Source organism: Balaenoptera borealis (genome assembly GCF_965194805.1).
Source record: "Balaenoptera borealis genome assembly, chromosome: 5".
NCBI lineage: Eukaryota > Metazoa > Chordata > Mammalia > Artiodactyla > Balaenopteridae > Balaenoptera > Balaenoptera borealis.
The window spans coordinates 14,269,536-14,290,605 of record NC_138862.1 but is presented as its reverse complement, the minus strand read 5'-3'; the positions used below and the strand labels follow the sequence as shown (position 1 = coordinate 14,290,605).

At 36.7% G+C, this 21,070-nt stretch overlaps 1 protein-coding gene across 1 annotated transcript; it reads right to left on the bottom strand.

Moving 5' to 3' along the window:
- Positions 1-5: 5 nt before the first annotated feature.
- KRTAP7-1 (keratin associated protein 7-1) lies at positions 6-6,032 on the bottom strand. Its single transcript, XM_082392903.1, is given in 2 exon segments — positions 6-3,743; positions 3,747-6,032. Coding segments are annotated over 2 exon segments (261 nt in total). The 5' UTR covers positions 3,882-6,032; the 3' UTR covers positions 6-3,617.
- Positions 6,033-21,070: the final 15,038 nt, after the last annotated feature.

Genomic DNA, 21,070 nt, shown 5'->3' with positions numbered 1-21,070 from the left:
TATATATATATATATATATATATATATATATATGATATATATAAAATTTATATATATGACATATATTAAATATATAAAGTATATATTATATATTATTATATTATATATATGATTGTTACATATTGCATAATATATTAATATATAATATATATTAAACATATATCTCATATATATGATAGAGTGGAGAGATGGATTTAGAGTCAGATCATCCTTAGCTAGCTATAGCTTGACATTTTCTTTACAAATGAATGATGCAGCCTCAAACAAATTAAACTTTTCGACACTGGTTTCCTCTTCAGTAATATAGTAGATAATGAAATCTGCCTCAAAAAACCTGTTATTGTTTTATTAAAATTATCTCTTGTTGTATCTGTTACATAATTACTACAGGAGAAAAAGAGATAAGTTTTTGTTGTACTTAATCCCTGCTTGTCCCTCATTAAGGTCTTTATGTTCGGTTCAAGATGACAGGCGGACCAACCATACAGATTTTTTTCCTTCCCCTTCCCTAGAACCCATTAAATTATAGCAAAGGCTGGAAGCCAACAATGACAGAGAGAATTGTAGGGACAACATCAACTGAGGGGAGATTAACTAGAGGTCTGGATGATGGAAAGGAGATGAAGGGAAAACAGAAAGAAGGAGAAGCTATGAGAGGAGGGCACTACAGCAACAGTAAGCTGATCTTCCCTTCAATTTCCCAGGGAGGACTGGGCCTCAGAACACTAAGAAAAATACCAGGATTGGGGTTGAAACAGAGATAAGGTGGTTAAATGAAAATCTCGTTGAAGAACAGGATGGGGTACTAGGGCAACTTGTGTTGTCACTTGAACTTTAGAGCAAAACTTTAGACCTTTATACACTTAAACTTTAGATCTTTATGCATTTGAGGACTTCATCCAGCCTAAACGTCAGCCACCCCTCTCTTACCCTAAAGTGAATTCTGCCTGTCAATGAACTTTTCCACCATACCCAGAGCTCCAGTGCAGCTCGTCAGTGTGTCATTATTAAATCTGAAAGAATGACTGACAATCATAGCAATGACTGTTATAACATATGAGAGGATAGAAATTAGCATATGTAGCAATGATACCATAGCAATAAGTACACTTAACACCTATATCATACTTTCTTAATACCAGTCTTCACCTAAGGGATCTAGCACTTCCATGACTGAAGGAGAAAAGTTCAAGATGAGCCTGGAATATCTTGTTGAGCCAGAAAGGAAGGCATTGATCAAACAGCAATGGGGGCCATTTCTGAAGGACAAAGGAGCCAGCATGAAGATGTCCCCTCTCTCCAAATCTGGGACAATTTGAGCATCAAAATTAATAATAATAATAATGGATGGTAACACATTGAGTAAAATAAGAATCCTCAAGCCCATATTGATATAGATATTGATACTAATAAATAAGCACACAAAAAATAAGTGGGGAGAAGAGAAATTTCTTTCTTACATAGAATGCCAAATAATAAATATAGAAGGAATTAGAAAATTAGAAAATTGTGAATGGATCCTAAAATAGTGGGTGAAAGTTTGATAAGGAATAGAATATTTACATAGTGTCAAAGTATCGACACAAATTAATTATTAATTACAAAGGGAGAAATAGCAAATTTGCAGTGAAGAAACGTGAAGGACACTACTTTCATCAAGTGATCAAGGTAACCACCAACCAAATTTACATGAACCAACATAAAGTGTCTCTTGATACAATGCAATGAAAAGGATACAGCATCACTTCTATGGCATTTCTACCAAAAAATGCTAAACATGAATCTAATCATGAGGAAAGTTGGATAAACCCAAATCAAGGGATATATATAAATATATATATACATGTATACCTTATTATAGGCTGTCTCATATTTTGGGTCCTTGTAAGGAAATGAGTCTTTGGATAATCATTTATAACCTGTTAATTGACATAAAATAGGAGACTATTAAATTTCCTGTAAATATTGAATAAACTATATTTAACTCTTGAGGGTCAGAACTGTGTTTTATTTATCTCTCTGTCCCCAAATTTTAGGACAATGCTTGGTGTTGTAGCTACTTGGTGAGTGTCTGTTGAATGAGTATCTCTTGAAGATAGTCAGTGTCTCAGGCCAGAGATTGCTGCAGGTTTTTACAGTGCCTCAAGTTTTAACACAGTGGCCAGAGCCCAATAACTTCATACATAAATGAAGTTTATATTGGACTCTACAATATTTTGCACCCATAAAGCAGAGATTTAACAAATCAATGAACAGTTATTGAGCATCTTCTCTGACACAGGCAGGGGTGCAATAAATACTTGATACATGAATGCATGAGCTTTCATTCAAACAGAGCAGAGGTTTCTCAGGAAAGAAGATAAGAAGCATTTTCTAAGTGCAGACCACATATCATTTCAAGTGCTTTTGATGGCAACTGTCATTCCAAAGAATAAATGCTTCATTTTTAATACAGCTATATATATAATCAGAGATGAAGAAGGTAGGAAAAATAAAACCCATCAATCAAAAAGGGAAAAAAATACTATGTGCTTTTAGCTGTCGGCTTCCCTTTACTGACCAAATCTTAGAATGTGTTAAAAACAGAGTGTCATAACTCAGTCCATTTAGTGAACTTTTTCCAACAGTTTATGGGGTTCAAATCTCTCTAGACTGTGTTCTATAAACAGCAGGAAAAGGGGAAAAAACAAGATGGAATTGTGTCACTAATGAAAGGAGGAAAGAAATGTTTTTTAACATTCAACAACTAAGAAATGTTCCTGTTTATAATCAACATAGAGAAACACTAACAACTGCAGTATACAGACTATATAGTTGACTCTTGAACAGAGTGGGTTTGAACTTCAAAGGCCCACTTATATGTGGATATTTTTTAATAGTAAATACTATAGTACTACACAATCCACAGTGGTTGAATCCACAGAGTCAGAGAGAATCTCAGATACAGAGGGCTGAACATAAACTATACATGGATTAACCCCTGCATTGTTCAAGGGTCATCTGTATTTGGATTAAATTTAGGACTTTTTAAAGGAATTTTTAACAATTGAAAGCTCAACATAAAGGGACAAAATTATTAAGCATCACCTTATCTTGGTGTACAGTCTGAAATCAGAATAAGATTTGATTGAAGTTCACCATTACAGGTTGAAAGTGGTTGATGAGTACAAAAAAAACCAAACAAACAAAAAAGCATCGTAAAATAAACAACCAGAACAAAAATATTTGTGCTAAATGAATTTGATTTATTGAGACGAACAGCAAAACCCCTTCCTACTCATACCTAATTGTAATGCATTGATGTTGATGTAGAGTTTAATGATACATGGGCAGAGCGACCATAAGAGACAAACTGCCTGCTTCACTAGTAAAAATTCAGGTATATCAGAGAAATGTATCTTGCTTTGGCTGTAGATGAGTATCAGTTCAGCATTTTATGCCTGGATGACTTGTTCAGCATCATCAAAGACCAGGATTTCAGCAAGAAGTCAGCGAGAAGATGGAAGATGTATCTTTCAAGCATATCTGGAAGCAGGAAGACAGACTTTGTTTTTCAGGTTGTTCTGTGCACAGAGTAATGATCGAAGAGTCCTGTAGTCATCTGGAGCCATGGTCCATCAGTAAGTGCTGTAGCCAAAGCCAGAGCCAGAGCCCCATGGCCGGCAAAAGCTGCCACCGTAGCCATAGCCTAGGTTGCTAATGTTGCTACCACCAAAGCTGTAGCCCAGGGAGCTGTAGCCATTTCATCCATAACCGTAGTTCAGGGGAGAGCCCAGGGGCATGACGCAGTTCAGGAGTGTGGCTCTGAAGGTCCTGTGGAAATCGGTTCCATAGCAAGGATTACCTGCGAAGTAGCTTCCACAGCAGAAGTAATGAGTCATGGTGGCAGGAGTTGAGAAGGATTTGGATAGATTGCAAACAGCAAGTTACCCAAGAATGAATGAAGTTCTCGTCCTGCACAGGGCCTTTTATACCTTAAGCTGGTGGGCATGCAATGCTTGCCTAGACATCTTATGATAAATTTGCATAGATAATTCTATAATTGCTAATAAAATGCATATAAAGGAACCCACACACTCACTGCCCACATTTTTGTTGGCTTTTCTATTTGCAAAGGAGTGTGTCATATCTTCAAAGCCAGCGGCCATCCTTGACACACAATTGAATTCTTTTCATCGGTGTTCCATGGTTTAACCAGTGTTCTGATTGCATCATGTGAGGCTCTTTAAATCCTCTGATTATAAACTCCTCCCAACTGATTTAGCTAAACTAAAAAAAGCTTTGGCAACCATGTAAACACTTCTACAGCTTCTTGAAATTCTCTCCATATGTCATTCAAAAGCATTGGTATACCAACTGTTTAATGGGTATGGAGTTTTTTTGGAGTAAAGAACATTATTTGGAACTAGAGATGGTAGTTGCAAAACATTGTGATGTCCTAAATACCACTGAATTGTTCACTTTAAAAATGGCTCATTTTATGTTATGTGAATTTCATCTCAATATTTTTAAATTTTTAAAGCATTGCTACAGAAATCCGTCAGAGCAAGTCTTTTTACAGAGGCTGTAAGAACACTAAATAATAGGATAGCTATGGATAACGTAGTAGTAATTTTCATGTATTTCATTTATGAGCATTATCCTTGTTAACATGTCTTTTTTTCCATGGAGAACATACAATCTTTTGTTGTAAATCATCTTGAACATTGCCAAGCTGTCTTGTTGTGGAGTTGCCACACTGGGGCTGAGTGGAATGGTGCCCAATTTAAAGTCATGTTATACCATGCTTGGTTCTTACTGACTCCTAGTAAAACAAGCTTGGATACCATGATCCATTATGAAATACCAGTTATATTTAAAAGCACAGCACTTACTTCTGCTCCCATTTTGCAGAAGTATGTCCACTTTTCATGACAAAAGTAAACCAGAAAGAATTTGAGCTCAGCAAAGCTAAGTCTATTCCAATTCAAATGTTTAGGAAAGAATTGTTTTTATACAGCCTAGATTCTCTGAAAATAGATAAAGAAAACTTCCTGGATACCAACTCCTTTTGTATATTCCCCCCTTAATGGATAACCACAGAGCCCAAAGGGCAAAACTAATTATTCCAGACATTTCTCTGTTAAAATTCCTCCTCCCTGAGGTTCTCTGACACAAGAACTTCCTACAGGTCATATAATTTAAGTTTGGACATGCTTTTTTTTAATTCTAAAAAGTGATTACATGTTATGAGAGTGTATAGTTAGAATCAAAAAGATAAGGTCTATTTTCAAATTCAATTTTTAACAAAAGGAATGAATTAAAATAAGAGGCTGTATCCTCAAGAGTCCAAATTATATAAACTCTACATAAGCTAATCCAGAAAACTCAAAAATATGTGTGGGAGTCACAGAGGGCAGAGGTGACTGCTCTCATTTAATTGTGACTGTTCGGTGGTTACTTGAAATTTTTTACTTCTGATTCTACCATGCAATGACTTCTGAACCTGTAATTTGGATCTACTGCCACCAGGTGGCAGTGTTATTTATTTCAGTTAGTCTGAACTACCGGATTGGAGTTGGAGGGGTCTCAAATGTAAACAGGCAGAAGAACGCCCTAAAAAACTTGTTTGAAATTCAGATTTCCAGAACTATCCTCTCCCTTTACCACCATGAGATCCTGGAAATCTGTATTTCTAATGAGTATCTCAGGTGATTCTGATGAATAAATCATCCTGATAAATTCTGGACCAGTCTTTCATGAGATTTCAAGGACTCTGTCTTTGCTTGGCTGTGTGAAATTGCCCTGAGCTGCTTATTTCTCTTTGACAGGCATGTTCAGTGTCAGTCACAGGTGACCTATTCTCTGGGTGATAGAGATAATTAAAGAAAAAAACCTTAGTTTGTCTTTTCCATTCCCTTGTGCTCTGTTTCTTTTCTCAGGTCACACCTGAATAGAAAGGGAAGTAACGACAATGTGTCCAGGCATATTTTACCAGGAGGTAAAACCCATCTGAGCTGGCCTATGAATCACTTATCCCCAATTACAATTAAAAAAAAAAAAAAGGGCTTCCCTGATGGTGCAGTGGTTGAGAATCCGTCTGCCAACGCAGGGCACACGGGTTCGAGCCCTGGTCTGGGAAGATCCCACATGCCGTGGAGCGGCTGGGCCCGTGAGCCACAGTTGCTGAGCCTGCGCGTCTGGAGCCTGTGCTCTGCAACAAGAGAGGCCGCAATAGTGGGAGGCCTGCGCACCACGATGAAGAGTGGCCCCCGCTTGCCGCAACTGGAGAAGGCCCTCTCACGGAGGCGAAGACCCAACACAGCCATAAATAAATACATATTAAAAAAAAAAAAAAAAAAACTCTTTTGCTTGTTTTTTATTTTCCTATCTCCTCTTAGACTTTCCCAAAGAAAATCCTTAGCCAAGTATTTGATTCAATATTTTTTATTTTAAATATTAGTAATAATAAATATACATGAAGGGCTCACTCTGTGCTAGGTTCTGTTCTAAACACTTTATGTATACTACTTGTTTATATATCTTACCATATAAATTGTATATATATATATATATTTATACATATATATATATTAAGAGGACTTACTATGCATTTTTTTTTGGTTGCACCACACAGCATGCAGAGTCTTAGTTCCCCAAAACCAGGGATTGAACCTGCACCCCCTGCAGTGGAAGTGTGGAGTCTTAACCACTGGACCACCAGGGAAGTCCCGCTATGCACTTCTCTAAGCACTTAACAAATGTTAATTCATTTAATGTTTGCAATGATCTTATAATATGGGTATTACAATTTTTCTAATAAGAAAACTGAGGCCAGAAAGTTTAAGTCAACTTCCCAAAGTCACACAGTTAATAATCAGCAGAATCAAGCTCCAAATCTAACCCACGTAGCTCCAAAGCCATGCTCTTCCCAGTTTTTCTCTACTGCCTTTGATGTTAGTGATATTTTAAAGGGTTTCAGCTTATAAAGTGCTTCAGATCACTTTATATTCTTGAACAGATCAGTAAGGAAAGGCTAGTTTTTGCTGCCGTAACAAACAACCCAAAGTCTAGATGCTTGGAAGAATCAGAGGTTTATTTCCTGCTCACACTATACATCCCCTCAGGTTGGTGGGTGTCTTAGATGGATGACATTCTCATTCAAAGACTTAAGCTGACAGTTGTCATCTAAAATATTACTAATAGGGGAATGGCATGTGGCAAATCACACACTAGCTTCCAAAAACTTCCACCCAATGTTGTGCGTCACTGCCACACTCTTCCCACTGCACAGCCCTACCTAACTTCACTGGCCATACCAGCAATATGAATATTTAATGGGTATCTTTATCAGAAAATAATTAGGCTCTACAGTATAGCCCTTCAGCTCCTACAAGAATCATCTTTGTTTAGGCTCCAACCAGTGTCAAGTAGATATAAAATGACAGTGCTTGCCCATTCCCTCACAAGATATCTCTTACCTCAAACCCAAAGGTTTCACCTCTAACATCTAAAATAGACATTGACAAGCCTATGTAGTACCCATGTATGTATAGTCTGGAAGTGTGGGGAGTTAATGCTCTAAGGGGTGAACCTTTGTACAAGAGAGATGGGAGTCAATGGACTGTCCGGGATAGAGTTAGGCAACTTCTTGGGAAATGGTCATATAGAATCAAGCACTTAGTTGTATTTAGCTGTAGTCAATTCAATAAAGCATCTTAATCTGAGTTGCCCACCCTTCCCTGTTTCACTTCCCTGCTCCCTAAGAAAGAAAAAATACATCAGCCCTTCACCAGAAACTTTGCTTTCTGAAGAACCTAGACCAAAACAGTATCTCAAAAAAATTCTTTTAAATATACCTTTAAATCTGCTGAGATGCAACTCATATATGATAAATTTCACTCTTTTAAAGTGCACAATTCAGTGATTTTTATAGCCTCAGAGCTGTACAACCATCACCATTATTCAATTTCAGAACAATTTCATCATCTCAAAAAGAAACTCCATCATTAAAGTCACTCCCCATTCACAACCACTAATCTAAGTTCTGTCTCTATGATTTGCCTCTTCTTGACATTTCATGTAAATTTAATCCTACACATGCAGCCCTTTGTGTCTGGCTTCTTTCTCTTAGTATATAGTGTCTTCAAGGTTCATCCATGTTGTAGCATGAATCAGTATTCATGCTGAATCATGAATCATTCTTTTTTATTGCCAAATAGCATTTCATTTTATGGATGCACCATAGTTTTTTTAATCCATTCAGCAATAGATGGACTTTTAGACTGTTTCCAATATTTGGCTATTATGATTAATGCTGCCATGAACGTTTGTGTAAAAATGATTTTTAACATGTCAAAACTTGAGCTCCTAATTTTCTCCCACATACTTATTCCTCCCCTAGCCTTTCCCATCTTAGTAAATAACACTGCCATATAATTGCCCAAAACAAAAACTTAATTCTTTTTTTCATATAATTCCTTTATCCAATCTGTCACCAGGTCCAGTCAGCATTGCCTCCAAAATACATCTCAAATCCACATACGTTTTTCTATTCTCACTGCTGTGATCTAGTCAAACCACCACCATCCCTACCTAGGACTATTGCCATAGCATCCTCTCTGGTTTCCCTTTTCCCTCTTTTAGTCTCCCTCCACATCAGCTAAGGTAATATGAACTTTTCAAAATAAAGTGTGCTATACCCTACTTAGAAAGTCTTCAGTGATTTCCTGTTGTTCTTAGAAAAATAAAAATTCAAACTTCTGACATGGCCTGGTTCCTGTCTAACTTTCCAACCTCACTTCATCCTACTCTTCCTCCCTTCCTATGATCCAGCCACAATGGTCAACCCCTCACTGTCTGTCACCCCTGGCAGTAGGCACCTTGTCTGTCTTATGTGTGCCTAACTAATACATAGTTGAAACTCAATAAATATCTCTTAATCTCTTAAATGAATGAATGAAAGAAATAGTTGTCGGAGTGTGTGATGAAAGATGAGTATGATTTGGACAGGTGAAGATAAAAAGATATTCAGGATGAAGGAACACCATCAGCAAGGAAAGAGCAGAATTGTCTGTGTTGGTTTAGGGATTGGTGAGCTGATCCATTCAGATGGAGGAATGTACATATGGAGGGAAGTTAAGTTGAAATTCCCAGCAAATCAGTGCCATAGTTAGAGAAAGGATGGCCTTACATGCAGGGCAGGTGTGGGAAGAGATAAAGAGCTGCTACCAGAAGATTTAATTGAGGAAATGATGCAATTAGAACTGGCTTAGTTTGAATAATGGATTGTAGGAGAGAGCTATGGAGAGAGAGACACCTATTCATATTCTATTAGAATTGTCAATTCAAAAAAATAATCAAGCATCTGAGTGAAGCTTGGCAATAAAAATGGGAATAAGAAGACAGATTTGAGCGACATTATGGAGGGAAATTGTATGGAACTTATTTAGTGACGAATAAGATGTCCTCTATGAAGGAAAGAAAGGAACCCAAAAAAGCACTTCTGGTACCCAGGTAAAAGGTGCTTCTAGTAATGGCAATAGAGACATCAGGAGAAGGATTTTAATTTTAAAGGGGTCACTTGTGCCAAAGAGATTATAAACATTTGGAAATAAAGAAAAACAGCTTAGAAGAAAAAAGGCTAAATACAACAATTGGGCTTTCATCTTTCTTAAAGTAATACTTTAAGCAATGTTGGTAAATAAGATCCACTGGGTAGAAGAAAAAGACTGAGAACAGAACACTGGAGACACTGGGATTTTTAGGGGGATGAGGAACAGCGGAAGTCAGAGGTGTCAGTAAATGAGGGTCAGAGTTTAGTGGGGAAGTTAAGGTAACAAAGCTAACAGATGCCATAACAAGTGGGAAATTTCAAAGTCAGAAAAGTTTAAGGTACCTAATGCCAGAAAGAGTCAAGGAGGATGGAGATTGGGATCACTTCACTGAATCTGGCAAATATAGTTTGTTGATGACCTTTGAGGGGAAAATTTCAGTAAAAGAAAGGGGAGAATCTGCACTGAAAGTGATTAAGAATTGCACCAATGATTTTTAAAAATGAATAAACATAGACTATCCTTTACAGATGATGATCAAGGAAGGAAAGAAAAATGACGAGAAAAGATAGCTCAAAGGGTAGAAGGATCAAGCATTAGTTTCTGCTATGGGTGATATATATGTTATATATATGTTTCATATATGTAATATGTTTTATATGTTATATATATGATATATATGTATATATGTATACACACAAATATATATATATATATATACACACACACATATATCACATACCCTTCGAGTAGCTCCATTGGTGCAATTCTTAATCACTTGCAGTGAAGATTCTCCCCTTTCTTTTACTGAAATTTTCCTCAATGTTAAAGCTAGAGGAAACATTGGTCCAGCTCCGTCTTCATTTTATATATGAGGAAAGTGAGATTCAGGGAAGAAAGTGAAATATCCCATGTCACACTATCAGTGTTGATTTGAGCCTAAAATCAAGGGTTTTTTTTAAATTTTTTAAATTTTTTATTTCTTTTATTGAAGTATAGTTGGTTTACAATGCCGTGCCAATCTCCGCTGTACAGCGAAGTGACTCATTTATACACACAAAATCAAGAAGTTTTGAGTCCTTGTCTATTACAGACTTGAATCTAACCAGTTTCTCAGGGAAAAAAAACTGATTCCTTTTTTGCACCTTACCTCCTCTGGTGGGCAAACCTAAGCTGGCCCCCATGACTCCTGCCTCTTGGTATTCACACCCTTGAGAAGTACTTCTGAGTGTGTAGGACCTGTGACTTGCTTATAATGTATTGAACATGACTACAGTGACAGGATGTCACTTCTGTAATTATATTACATGGCATTGTAACATCTGTCTTGCTGAGAGGATCTCTCCCTTGCTGGTTTTGATAAAACAAGTACCACGTTGCAGAGACCCACACGGCAGGGAACTCCAGCCAGCAGCCAACCAAAGAAACTGAGGCCCTCAGTCCAATAAGCTACAAGAATTGAATTCCACCAACAACGATGTGAACTTGGAAGTGGATCCTTCTCCATTCAAGCCTTGAGATGAAGCTGCAGCCCCAGCAGGCACTCTGGTTGCAGCTTTCAAATGAGACACTAAAACACAGAACCCGGCAAAACTGTGCCCAGAATCCTGACCCACAGAAACTGGGATAATATAAGTGTGCTGTTTTAAACCACTAAGTTTGTGGTGATATTGTTACACAGCAAGAGAAAACTAGTACAACACACACACAAATGCACGTACACACACACACACACACACACTCACACAAGCACAGATGCAATTTGTCACTCATCCAAAAGGCTCCAAAATGTATCTCAAATCCTCTCATATTTCTCCATCACCACTGTCACCAGCCACCAAAAGCCATTATCTCTTTGCTCTGTACTCACTGCTTCAAATTTGAGGTGAATTAGTCTTCTGTGCCCTGCATGGCACAAGGAAGAAGGGGTATATACCAGCTGATACAGTTGCTCCTAAATATCTCTCCTCTTCACCATTGCACCAGGCTATCAAAATTGTTCCCACCTGTTTCAACAGTCCTGCATGTGACCAATCCTCTCTGCTTTCCATCTTTAAGAGATGCCTTATTTCTGCTCTCATCTGATAGCAATCTTTTTATTTTTCCAGGATTGTTATGATTTGTTCTTTTTAAAAAAAAGAAATTATCTTTTCTATCATTTCTAGGGATATGGAGAAGGAGTAGGAGGTAGGTGCCTGTGTTTAGTCTGTCATTTTGATACAATACCCTTTCCAGAGTAATTTTCGCTATATTATGCTGGTTCCCCCAAAATCCATTTATAGACATTTTTCCTGGAACTGAATTCTGGCAGGGACTTCTTATAATGGCTCTTGTAAGTACTATGCAGCCACTGCAAATTATATTTATGAAGGATATTTAATGGCATTGCCAAATTCTCACACTATAATGTAAGTAATAAGTCAGGATAAAAACTGTATGAATCTTCATCCTCCCTGAGGTGAAATTTTAAGCCATACTATTGAATGATATTCACAAGAAAAATAGAAAAGGAGGCTGGAAATGGACCTTGGGAAAGCCCCAAGAGACAGAGAAGTAGAAAGAGAGAAAGTCATAGATATGTATATATATATATAGAGAGAGAGAGAGAGAGGCACTAAACAAGACTGTGGAAGTCCTGGAAGGCTTCCTGGGGTAGGACACAAGCTGATTCTTAAAGATGAGTAGAAGGGAACCAAGACAAGTGAGCAAAGGAATAACAGGATCAAAGGGTCAATGGAGGGAAAGGAAGGGGATCAGAAAAGCATTGTAAATTTTAGGCTTTGAGACATATCCTTTCACAGAGCCTGGCGCACCAAAGTGTGCATTTTTTAATAATGAGCATTTTTAAAATATATTAATTAACTGGTGCTAACTGACTAATTAATAAAGTAAAAAAATGTTCTGAATGAAATCAATATTGTAGCCTTTTTATAGCAGCCAAACAGGCAATGTCAACCTTGAACGGTCTTGGGAGCCATGTCCTAAAGCTTGCTGCCCTCTGCAGACTGTCATCATCACTGGCACTGCTCAGAGGAGCCAGGCCTTGGGCGGCCTCCAGTTCCTCCCTCACATGTGTGAGTCATCTCACTTTGAATCACCCCCGCTCATTTCGTTCCAATATCTTCACAGGGGTAATACAGACTGGGACCAACAGAGAGGGACCAGGAAATATTAACTCCCAAAAAGCAACCCATCGATTCTTACTAAACACCTTTAATCTAACTTAGCTATGTTTACGAGTTACTAGTCTACCTTTCAGAGCAGAGATCGTCCTAGAACAATTGTCCTAGAACAATTATTCTTATGTGGCCTTTGGCTATTTTCCTCCTGAATTTTTCCATTCCTCAGTTTTATCAGCAAAGAACATGACACGGCTTTAGGTAAGAACGGAGAGATGGCTGTTGGCACAGTTAGTCCAAGAATATCTGTTTCCTCGGTTTCCCAAGCAGAGAAACAAACCAACTTAAAATAAATAATAAATAAATAATTAAAAAACATTATCAGGGCTCCTAAATGTCATAAAACGGTGGGCCCTAGATCACGTCTCATGATTCTATGCATTATTTTATATATGACTCAATAGAACACTTCTTTGTCAGCGCAAAAAAGTTGTATCAAAACATAGAAGAATTTTTACTATACCGGACTTAATGTCCTCTATAAAATTGAAGTTTGAAAGTCAGAAAATTTGGAGATAAGTTCAAAACCAGCAGTGAACAAGGAAAGCTCTTATCTACAGTATCATGAAAAAGATTTTTTTTAAAGTTTCGGTCTTATGATTCAAGAATAACATCATCATTAAATGTATTTATTCAGACAGTCAACAAATATCTATTAAGTATATTTTATGTAGAAAGTATTGGAAAGTCACTGGAGAGTGACTTTCCCAGTCACTGTTGAAAATATAAAGATTAAAAGATACAGTCACACATACCCTTTTAAAGATGTATTTTAAGTTGTGTACAACTTGCAGAGGAAATGTTGGTTTATCCTTTAAAAAGTTCTTAATCGTTTATCATTTGATGCCATTTGAGGAACTATAGGAGGCTGTCTATGACTGAAATGGACAATCTGACTGGGACTGTAGTGAAAATAAAAACAACTCTACAATTAAAATCAGAGAGAGATCTCTATGCTGATTGGTTGGATTTTAAAAGAGAGGAAATAACTGATTTAGTTATGCTGATAGGGATTGTGGTAAAAACAAGAATCGTGTTAGAATAGATAAATGATGGAATTCATTGAATTTTTGTCAGAAGAATGAAGATAGTGTTAGTAATGGGCCATGATTTCTCACTCGATTGACTAACCCTATTCTAAGAGAATGGGATCATGTAAAATAATAAATACTATAATAGATATAAAAAAAAGATACAGTCCCAGACTTTCAAAAATTTGTCGGGGGAGGGGGAATAAAGGAGATGGGTATAAATTATGCTGATACCTAGGCATACCAAGAGCCATCAGAAAGTGAATTCACTAGTCTGGGTTGAGAGTGGGGTGGATGGGAGTCAGACTGGAGACCTGAGATCATGAAAAGAGTTGGGGAAGTATGCCATGATAATAACCATGATAGAAATAAAAATTAAAATAAAATAAACTATCACTTCTCAAAGTAGAGCAGCACAAATAGCGAGTCCAGTCAGGAGCATTGAAGAACTTTATCTTTGAAATAACACAAATAGTTGGATTAATGAACCCACAGAGAAACAAAGTATTCATATTAAGCCTAGAGAACAAAGCTGCCTTCCCAGGTCTAACAGAGGACTGAGACATCTTCTCACCAATAAAACCATACTTATTTTTAACTAGTCCCAGGCAAGTTGCCCAAAGTTTTTTAGATATAGACTATTTTCATCTTTTCTTTTCTGAACACTCTCTTATGGCAGAGATAGAAAATAGAACTATTCCTACACAAAGAGTCTGAGCATTGGATTAATATTTTAAAACCCTTTGAGGCATCTTCTAAAAGCCTATAAAATTCAAACTATTCCCTTAAGCAAGGAAGTGATATATCACTTAATATCACTATTTCATTGGGTATGAAAAAAGAAGTAGAGAGCAGTTTTAAAAAAAAACACTAAAATTATGACCGCTAGTCATGATTAAGACCTGGATTTTGTGACCTCTAAAATTTATACTTTTCCCTGTGGACACAAATATCTTTCACCGCATTTGGACCATCAGTAAAGTTCCCAAAGACCCAAGAAGGACTGTTCTGACAGACTGGATATTATTAATATTATAATTAGCACCAATAAGAATAACAAAAAAATTATTATTTATTTAATACTTAATATATCTGGCACTCTTCTAAGTATTTTACATGCATTATTTCTTGTAATCTTAACAAAATCCCATGAGGGGTCACCTTCTATTATTATTCCCACATTACAGTTGAGGACACAGAGGAAAAGAGAGGTGAAGTAATTCACCCAGGGTCACATGGCTCTTAAGTGTCAGAGCTGGAAGTTGAACCTAAGGGATGTGGGTAAAATGATAAGAGTAAATGATAGGATAAACAAGAGTCTAATAAAACAATATCTTAGGACAAAATCAAGGTTAAAGCTTGACTCAGGGCACACGAATCTGTATTTTGTATTATGATTTTATTGCACTTTTTAGCAGTAAATAGTGGTTCAGAAAGAAGGAGTAGAATATAAAGGTTGTTGCATTCCCTAAGGTTGGGTTCTAGTGCAAAGAAAGGAGTTAAAAATGGCAAGAGATGCTGAACTACCTCAGAAAAGCCAAATTAAATTGGGTAACAATGGTATCTAGATAAAACTGAATTGATGGGCATGCACGTAAGGGAGAGAATAGCCTTTCATTGTGCAACTTTCATAGAAGTGCTGTTTAATATTGTGACTTATTAATGATGTCACCATCAGAAAAGAAAAATGGCACAACTCCCTTAAAGGGCAATTTGGCACTATCTAGCAAAATTTCACATGCATTTACTTTTTGACTCAGAGATTTCTTTTTAAGTATCTATCTCAATGATTCAATGACAAAAATTAGAAATGACATATGCACAAGCTATTCATTGCATCACTTTTTGTAAAGGTAAACATTTAAAAACAACCCACCAATAGTAGACTGGTTGAATAAACTATGCTACATTCATACAATTTGGTAGTAAGCAACTCTAAAGTGAATGGGGGAAGATCTCTATGTACCCACAGGGAGTTAATTTAGAATTTCTAAGCAAAAATGGCACTGTGCAGAGTATTTGCATCATGCTACATATGGAGTAAGAAAGAGGGATATACAAGTATTTATCCATATTTGCTTACAATGTTTAAAAGAAAGAGTGGAAAAATGAATCAAAAACTTGTAAAAATAGTTACCAATAGAAGCAAGGAGAGCAGAATGGAGGGCATAGGATACATCTCATTTTATATTTTTGATTTTGAAATCATGTAACTATTTTAATAAATTTTGAAAATTAAACTGAAAGAATAAAGGAATCTGAAAATTGAAAGCAATGTGAAGCAAATGAATCTAACTACATCTCATGTTGGTGGCATAACAACTCAAAGAATTATTTCGAGTGATTCTAACATACAGAATTTGGGCTATGCCTCCCTGGAGGTAAAACAATCTTAAAATGAAAAGAAATATTTTTAAAACCTTAAGTGTGTTCAGTAATCTTATTGTTAGTAATAATATTTGTCTTGTTATTCTGAAACTATTACAAGTATCAGATAAAGTAAATAAAAAACAAAGATTTTCAGCTTAAGATGAGGACACAAAAGTTTAAAGTCAAAGTAGTTAAGTAAAACTCTTTAAATCTGAATTAGAAATATCAGGAAAAAAATCATTACATATTTTTCTCCTTAAAAAATTATAGATTTCCTGGTTCTGTCTGCTAAAATTGTCTACAATGACAGCTCAGTAGCAATGAGGACAAATAGCATTCAGATTGTGTGCTCTTAGCACCATTTTGGATCTAAAGGAAAGAACTCTTTAGGGAAATGACTGATTCCAAGTCTGGCAGGAAATGTACAAAATAAACTTAGGACGTCTATGTGACAGGGGAAGAGGACAGGAGATGAAGGGAAGGGAGGGAAGAGAAGGGGAGGAGAGGGCAGGAGAGGGAAAAATAAAAGGGACAGCCTAAGTCTAACCAAGCCTCTAGATCAGGGTTTCTCAGCCTTGGTACTATTGACATTTGGGACCCAATCATTCTTTGGTCGGGGGCTGCCATATGCATTGTACGATGTTTATTTAGCAGCATCCAGGCCCCTACCTACTAGACGCCAGTAGCACAACCTTCTCTAAGTTGTGATGACCAAAACTCTCTCCAGAAGGGTCAAAATCATCCCAGTGTAAAACCACAACTTTAGATCTCCAGAAACAAGTTCAATGAAACACAGGGAAGTGATCAGCCAAATCCAGAATGGGTTATCTCATTCTATATCTCATCAACAATAGAGCTCTTTTGCCATCTGACTAGTTAGTGATCCAGAATCCCATCTTGAGGATATGTTTCCTAGGACTATTTCCTGTCCCAAATATCTTAGTGTTACTCCAGAAGCAGTAAATGAGATAAAGTTTGAGTACAGGTAGTTCATTTGGGAAGTGCAGATAATATTGATACGGAAGCAGGGAAGGGACAAAGAGAAAAGAAGGAAGGCAAAAAATAAAACACTATTAAGGTGCCTGGGAGACAGTGCAAAACTGAAACCTAAGAATTAACTATCAGAGAGCTGAGAAAGCTGGGGTTGTTATGCACCAGCTTCCTCACATCGCTGATTGTGGACTACGCCTGCCACGTTAGTTCCTTGGCACTTCCAGGCTGCTCCATGCAAGAGCTCTCCACAGTTCCAGGGGAAAGCACTCAGGCACACAGATTACAGATACTGGTGGTTGGCAACATGCTGGAGAGAGACATAGAAACATCTGGTATTTAAAGTAAAAGAACACTTGAGATTCATTTTAAAATACTTAAGCAAAAGAAAAAAGTGAATGAAGCTAGGCTAAACAATACAGGAAAGGACTGATCATTGCTGAAGCTGTGATGGGAGCAAGAGTGTTTATATGATTTGTCTCTCTAGCCTTGTGTAAGTTGAAATTTTTCACAACAAAACTTAATAAAAATAATAGCACTACCTGTCATCATATTGTATTTACTATTACAAGAACCCATTGAGTTCTGAGAGTTCCATCTCTTCTCTTTCATTTGCCTTAAGTATTGAGACTTTGCAAAAATCCATTAGCTTATTGGCCTCACCATCAATAAAGTAACAGATGAAAATTACAAAATTCTACACACAGGATTTGAATCTGATTTAAATAAGTACTTTTATTCTGACTCAACTTAAATATGTAACTCCAATTAAAATATTTAGGCTAAGACAAATGTAGATGAAGAAAGTATACCCAAAAAAAAAAAGAGAGAGAGAGATGCCTTTATATTTACAACTTAAGAGAAGAAAGTAAGAAAACATTTCAGAAGGAAACTTAGGATAATTAGACACCAAAAGGAGAATTCTGTAATTCATTCAAAAAATTTAATACCCATAACTTCTCTTTGAAAGACTGAGACAAAACGGCAGTCCTATGACTGTTAAGAGAGAACAGTTAAACCCATCTGCCAAAGAACAGATATCTGTTCTGTGGGATATCTTGTACTGAGTGTGAGAAATTCAAATCAGAAGTTTACTGTTAAATGGAAGACTACATTTTCTTAAAATATATTCACTTCTAACAATGAATAATGAACCCTTTTTAAGTTTAACAAATTCACTTTACAGTGGCTTTATTTCACAAATATATGAATAAAAGTTAGTCTAATGAACAGTCCCTAGAGTTACCATAGACCCTAAGTTGCAGAAACCTGCCTTGCACCTTAAAATTTTCACTACCCTAGTGAAAAGTTCAACAGGAACTTCTGTAGGCATAATCGTGTGATGTGGTATGTTGTAACATTTAAATAAAGGGGAGAGATTTTTCATTTAATTTTCTAATATTCTCAGAAATGCTCTTCTGGGTGTCATCTCCTAATAGAAAAACTAATTAAGCAGTTGACAACTTTCATTCTCTTTCAAAGTACTATTCCAAGAATTACTGCAATCTTATCCTCTTATTTCCTTTCAAGGGACTATGAAACTTCTAAAACATCTTTCCACGTAAATGCTTGAACTTCAGGGAGATATTAACGAATAAACCATCACATCTGTTCAAAGAGCAAGCCAAAATATGTGAGCTTTAAATCAGTTTGTAAGAAGAAAAAAAGAAAGAAAATCTTCTTCACTTTTGGGGAAAAAATATCAAATACCATGGTCAGAAATGATTAAAAACCATATGTCTTTCCAGCAATATCACAATGGCTTCTAATATCTCTGCTTCCAGACTCTTTCTTCTTCCTACCCATTTTACAATTCTTCAAATGTGTCTTCACAAAGTCCAGCACCATTTTGTTATTTGCAGGTTCAACAGCTATCATTGGCTCCCCATTGCCAAGAAGTTCAAACCTCTCATTAGCTCCTAAGCTCCTCCACAATTTGTCCCCAAGCAAAGCTTCCACTCTTCCTCTTCCTTTCTGTGCACCAGGCAACTAGAATTATCACCATTTCCATAAGTGCACTGCTGATTCCTACTATAAAATTGTAGTTCCTGTTGACTCTGTTGATTGGAATGGCCCTTTCTCTGAAATCATCTGCACCTTTGAGATACCCCCATTTAAATCATGATTCAATTAAATGCCACTTCTTCTAAGAAAGTAACTTGATCAACCTATCAGAAGTTATTTTGCCTAGCTCTTTGACCCACTATTAGAACAAATGAACTCCTTTTATATTTTTACCTAGAGACTTGAATTACCTAAATTAGACCACGAGGTCCTTAAAAGGAAGGATTGAAGACATTTTTCTTAGACCCACCTAGCTGTGGGTTTGCCAAAGTTCCATTGAAGGAAGGTTATACAACAGCCATCAACCCCTTCCAGCTAAACTCTCTAAAAGTATCAATAGATACCTCTGAGTGATTGCTGCTTTGCTGAAGTGGGTGAGATATGTAGGTAAAACTTTGGGAAACTGAGAGAATTATATCTTAAGTTACCTGTAACAACAGAGATAACAGAACATATTGTAGAGGAAAGAGACCAGAAGGGAAGAAGGAGTTTGGAACAAGCATAGCTGGAGAGAAACACAAAGAGGAAGCAGAGGAGAAGGATGGAAAGTAGGAAGTGAAAAGGCAAAAACGCTGGCAAAAGAGAAGAAATCAAGTGGAAAATCCAAGGGGAATGGAACTTTGGAGAAGGAGAAAGCAATGAAAAGAGGGATTTCAGGAACTTTAATTGCAAAGGATGTGATATAATCCCTTCCTCTTCATTCTCATCACTACCTTGACATTGAAATTTGTAGTGATATGACTGCTTGCAATATTGGCGTAAGGTCAGCCTTGGGTAAGAGTAGCTGATGCAAGGGAGTCCAGTTCCAATGTGTTACAGTTAATTCCGGAATCACACCATATCACAGAATCATTTATTGCTTTGGGTAGACATATAGGCTCTGCTAAAGCTAGATTTGATGAAGGTTTGATTCACTCATTCTCTACTATTAATTTCATTATCTTTATAAGATTCCCGTATAAAATGAAGCCCTTCAGGTATTATTAAAGAAAGACAGTATCTTAGCAGCAGGAAGAAATTAACATTCACAGCCAATGCTCCAACTAATATTGAGAATTGTAGAAGCAGAATCCATTTGCAGAGTTGGGCCTGGACAAAATTTGGTTTTATTTAGGTGGGCTGTACTTTACATTAGCAAAGAGCATCACTTTTTGACTTGCTGAGGAAAAAAAAAAAGAATAAAGTAAGTGCCTCCGTCTCTAGTAGGAATCAGAACAGAGAACTTAACAGAATCAGAACTTAACGGAAGTTTGTCAGTGAGTTTTTTTGTTACTGTATTAATAAATTTATATTTTGTCTGCCAAGAAAACTTCAAGGCACTCTGAGTCCCCTTCTTTTTAATACTTAACACTATAAAATTGCATCTCTCTTTTCTCACAAAATTTTCATTCTCTCAGGACCAAACAATCCCAAACAGCAGGATGTGGGGATTGGGGAAGAGGTGGAAGAATCTGAATAAATCAATTGTATGAAATTAATTTCTAAGACCATCAATCTTTAATTGGTGAACTTTCAGTCACAGAAGAAGGGAAGGATTTGACTGGGTACTATTCCACCCACAGTAAAATGGAGGCTCCTTGTGGGAGAGAAATCTGCAATACCCTCTATTCTCTCCCATGTCCCACTTGAGCAGAAACTGAATTAGCCTGGTCAAAAACGTGGCTAATGAAGAATTAGCCTTATCCATGACATTTAAAACAGCATGCCTCCTTCTTTGATGATTAAAAATCTCGAGACTGAAACAGTCTAAGATAATAAATCCAAGATCTCACTGACTGGAGTTGAAAATTAATATGCACCATCATATTTTAGCAAATGTTTGATCACTTACATAAAGTATATACATTCAACACACTGCTCATTGTTGTCATCTAAGAGTAAATGTTTTGAAGAAAATAGATAT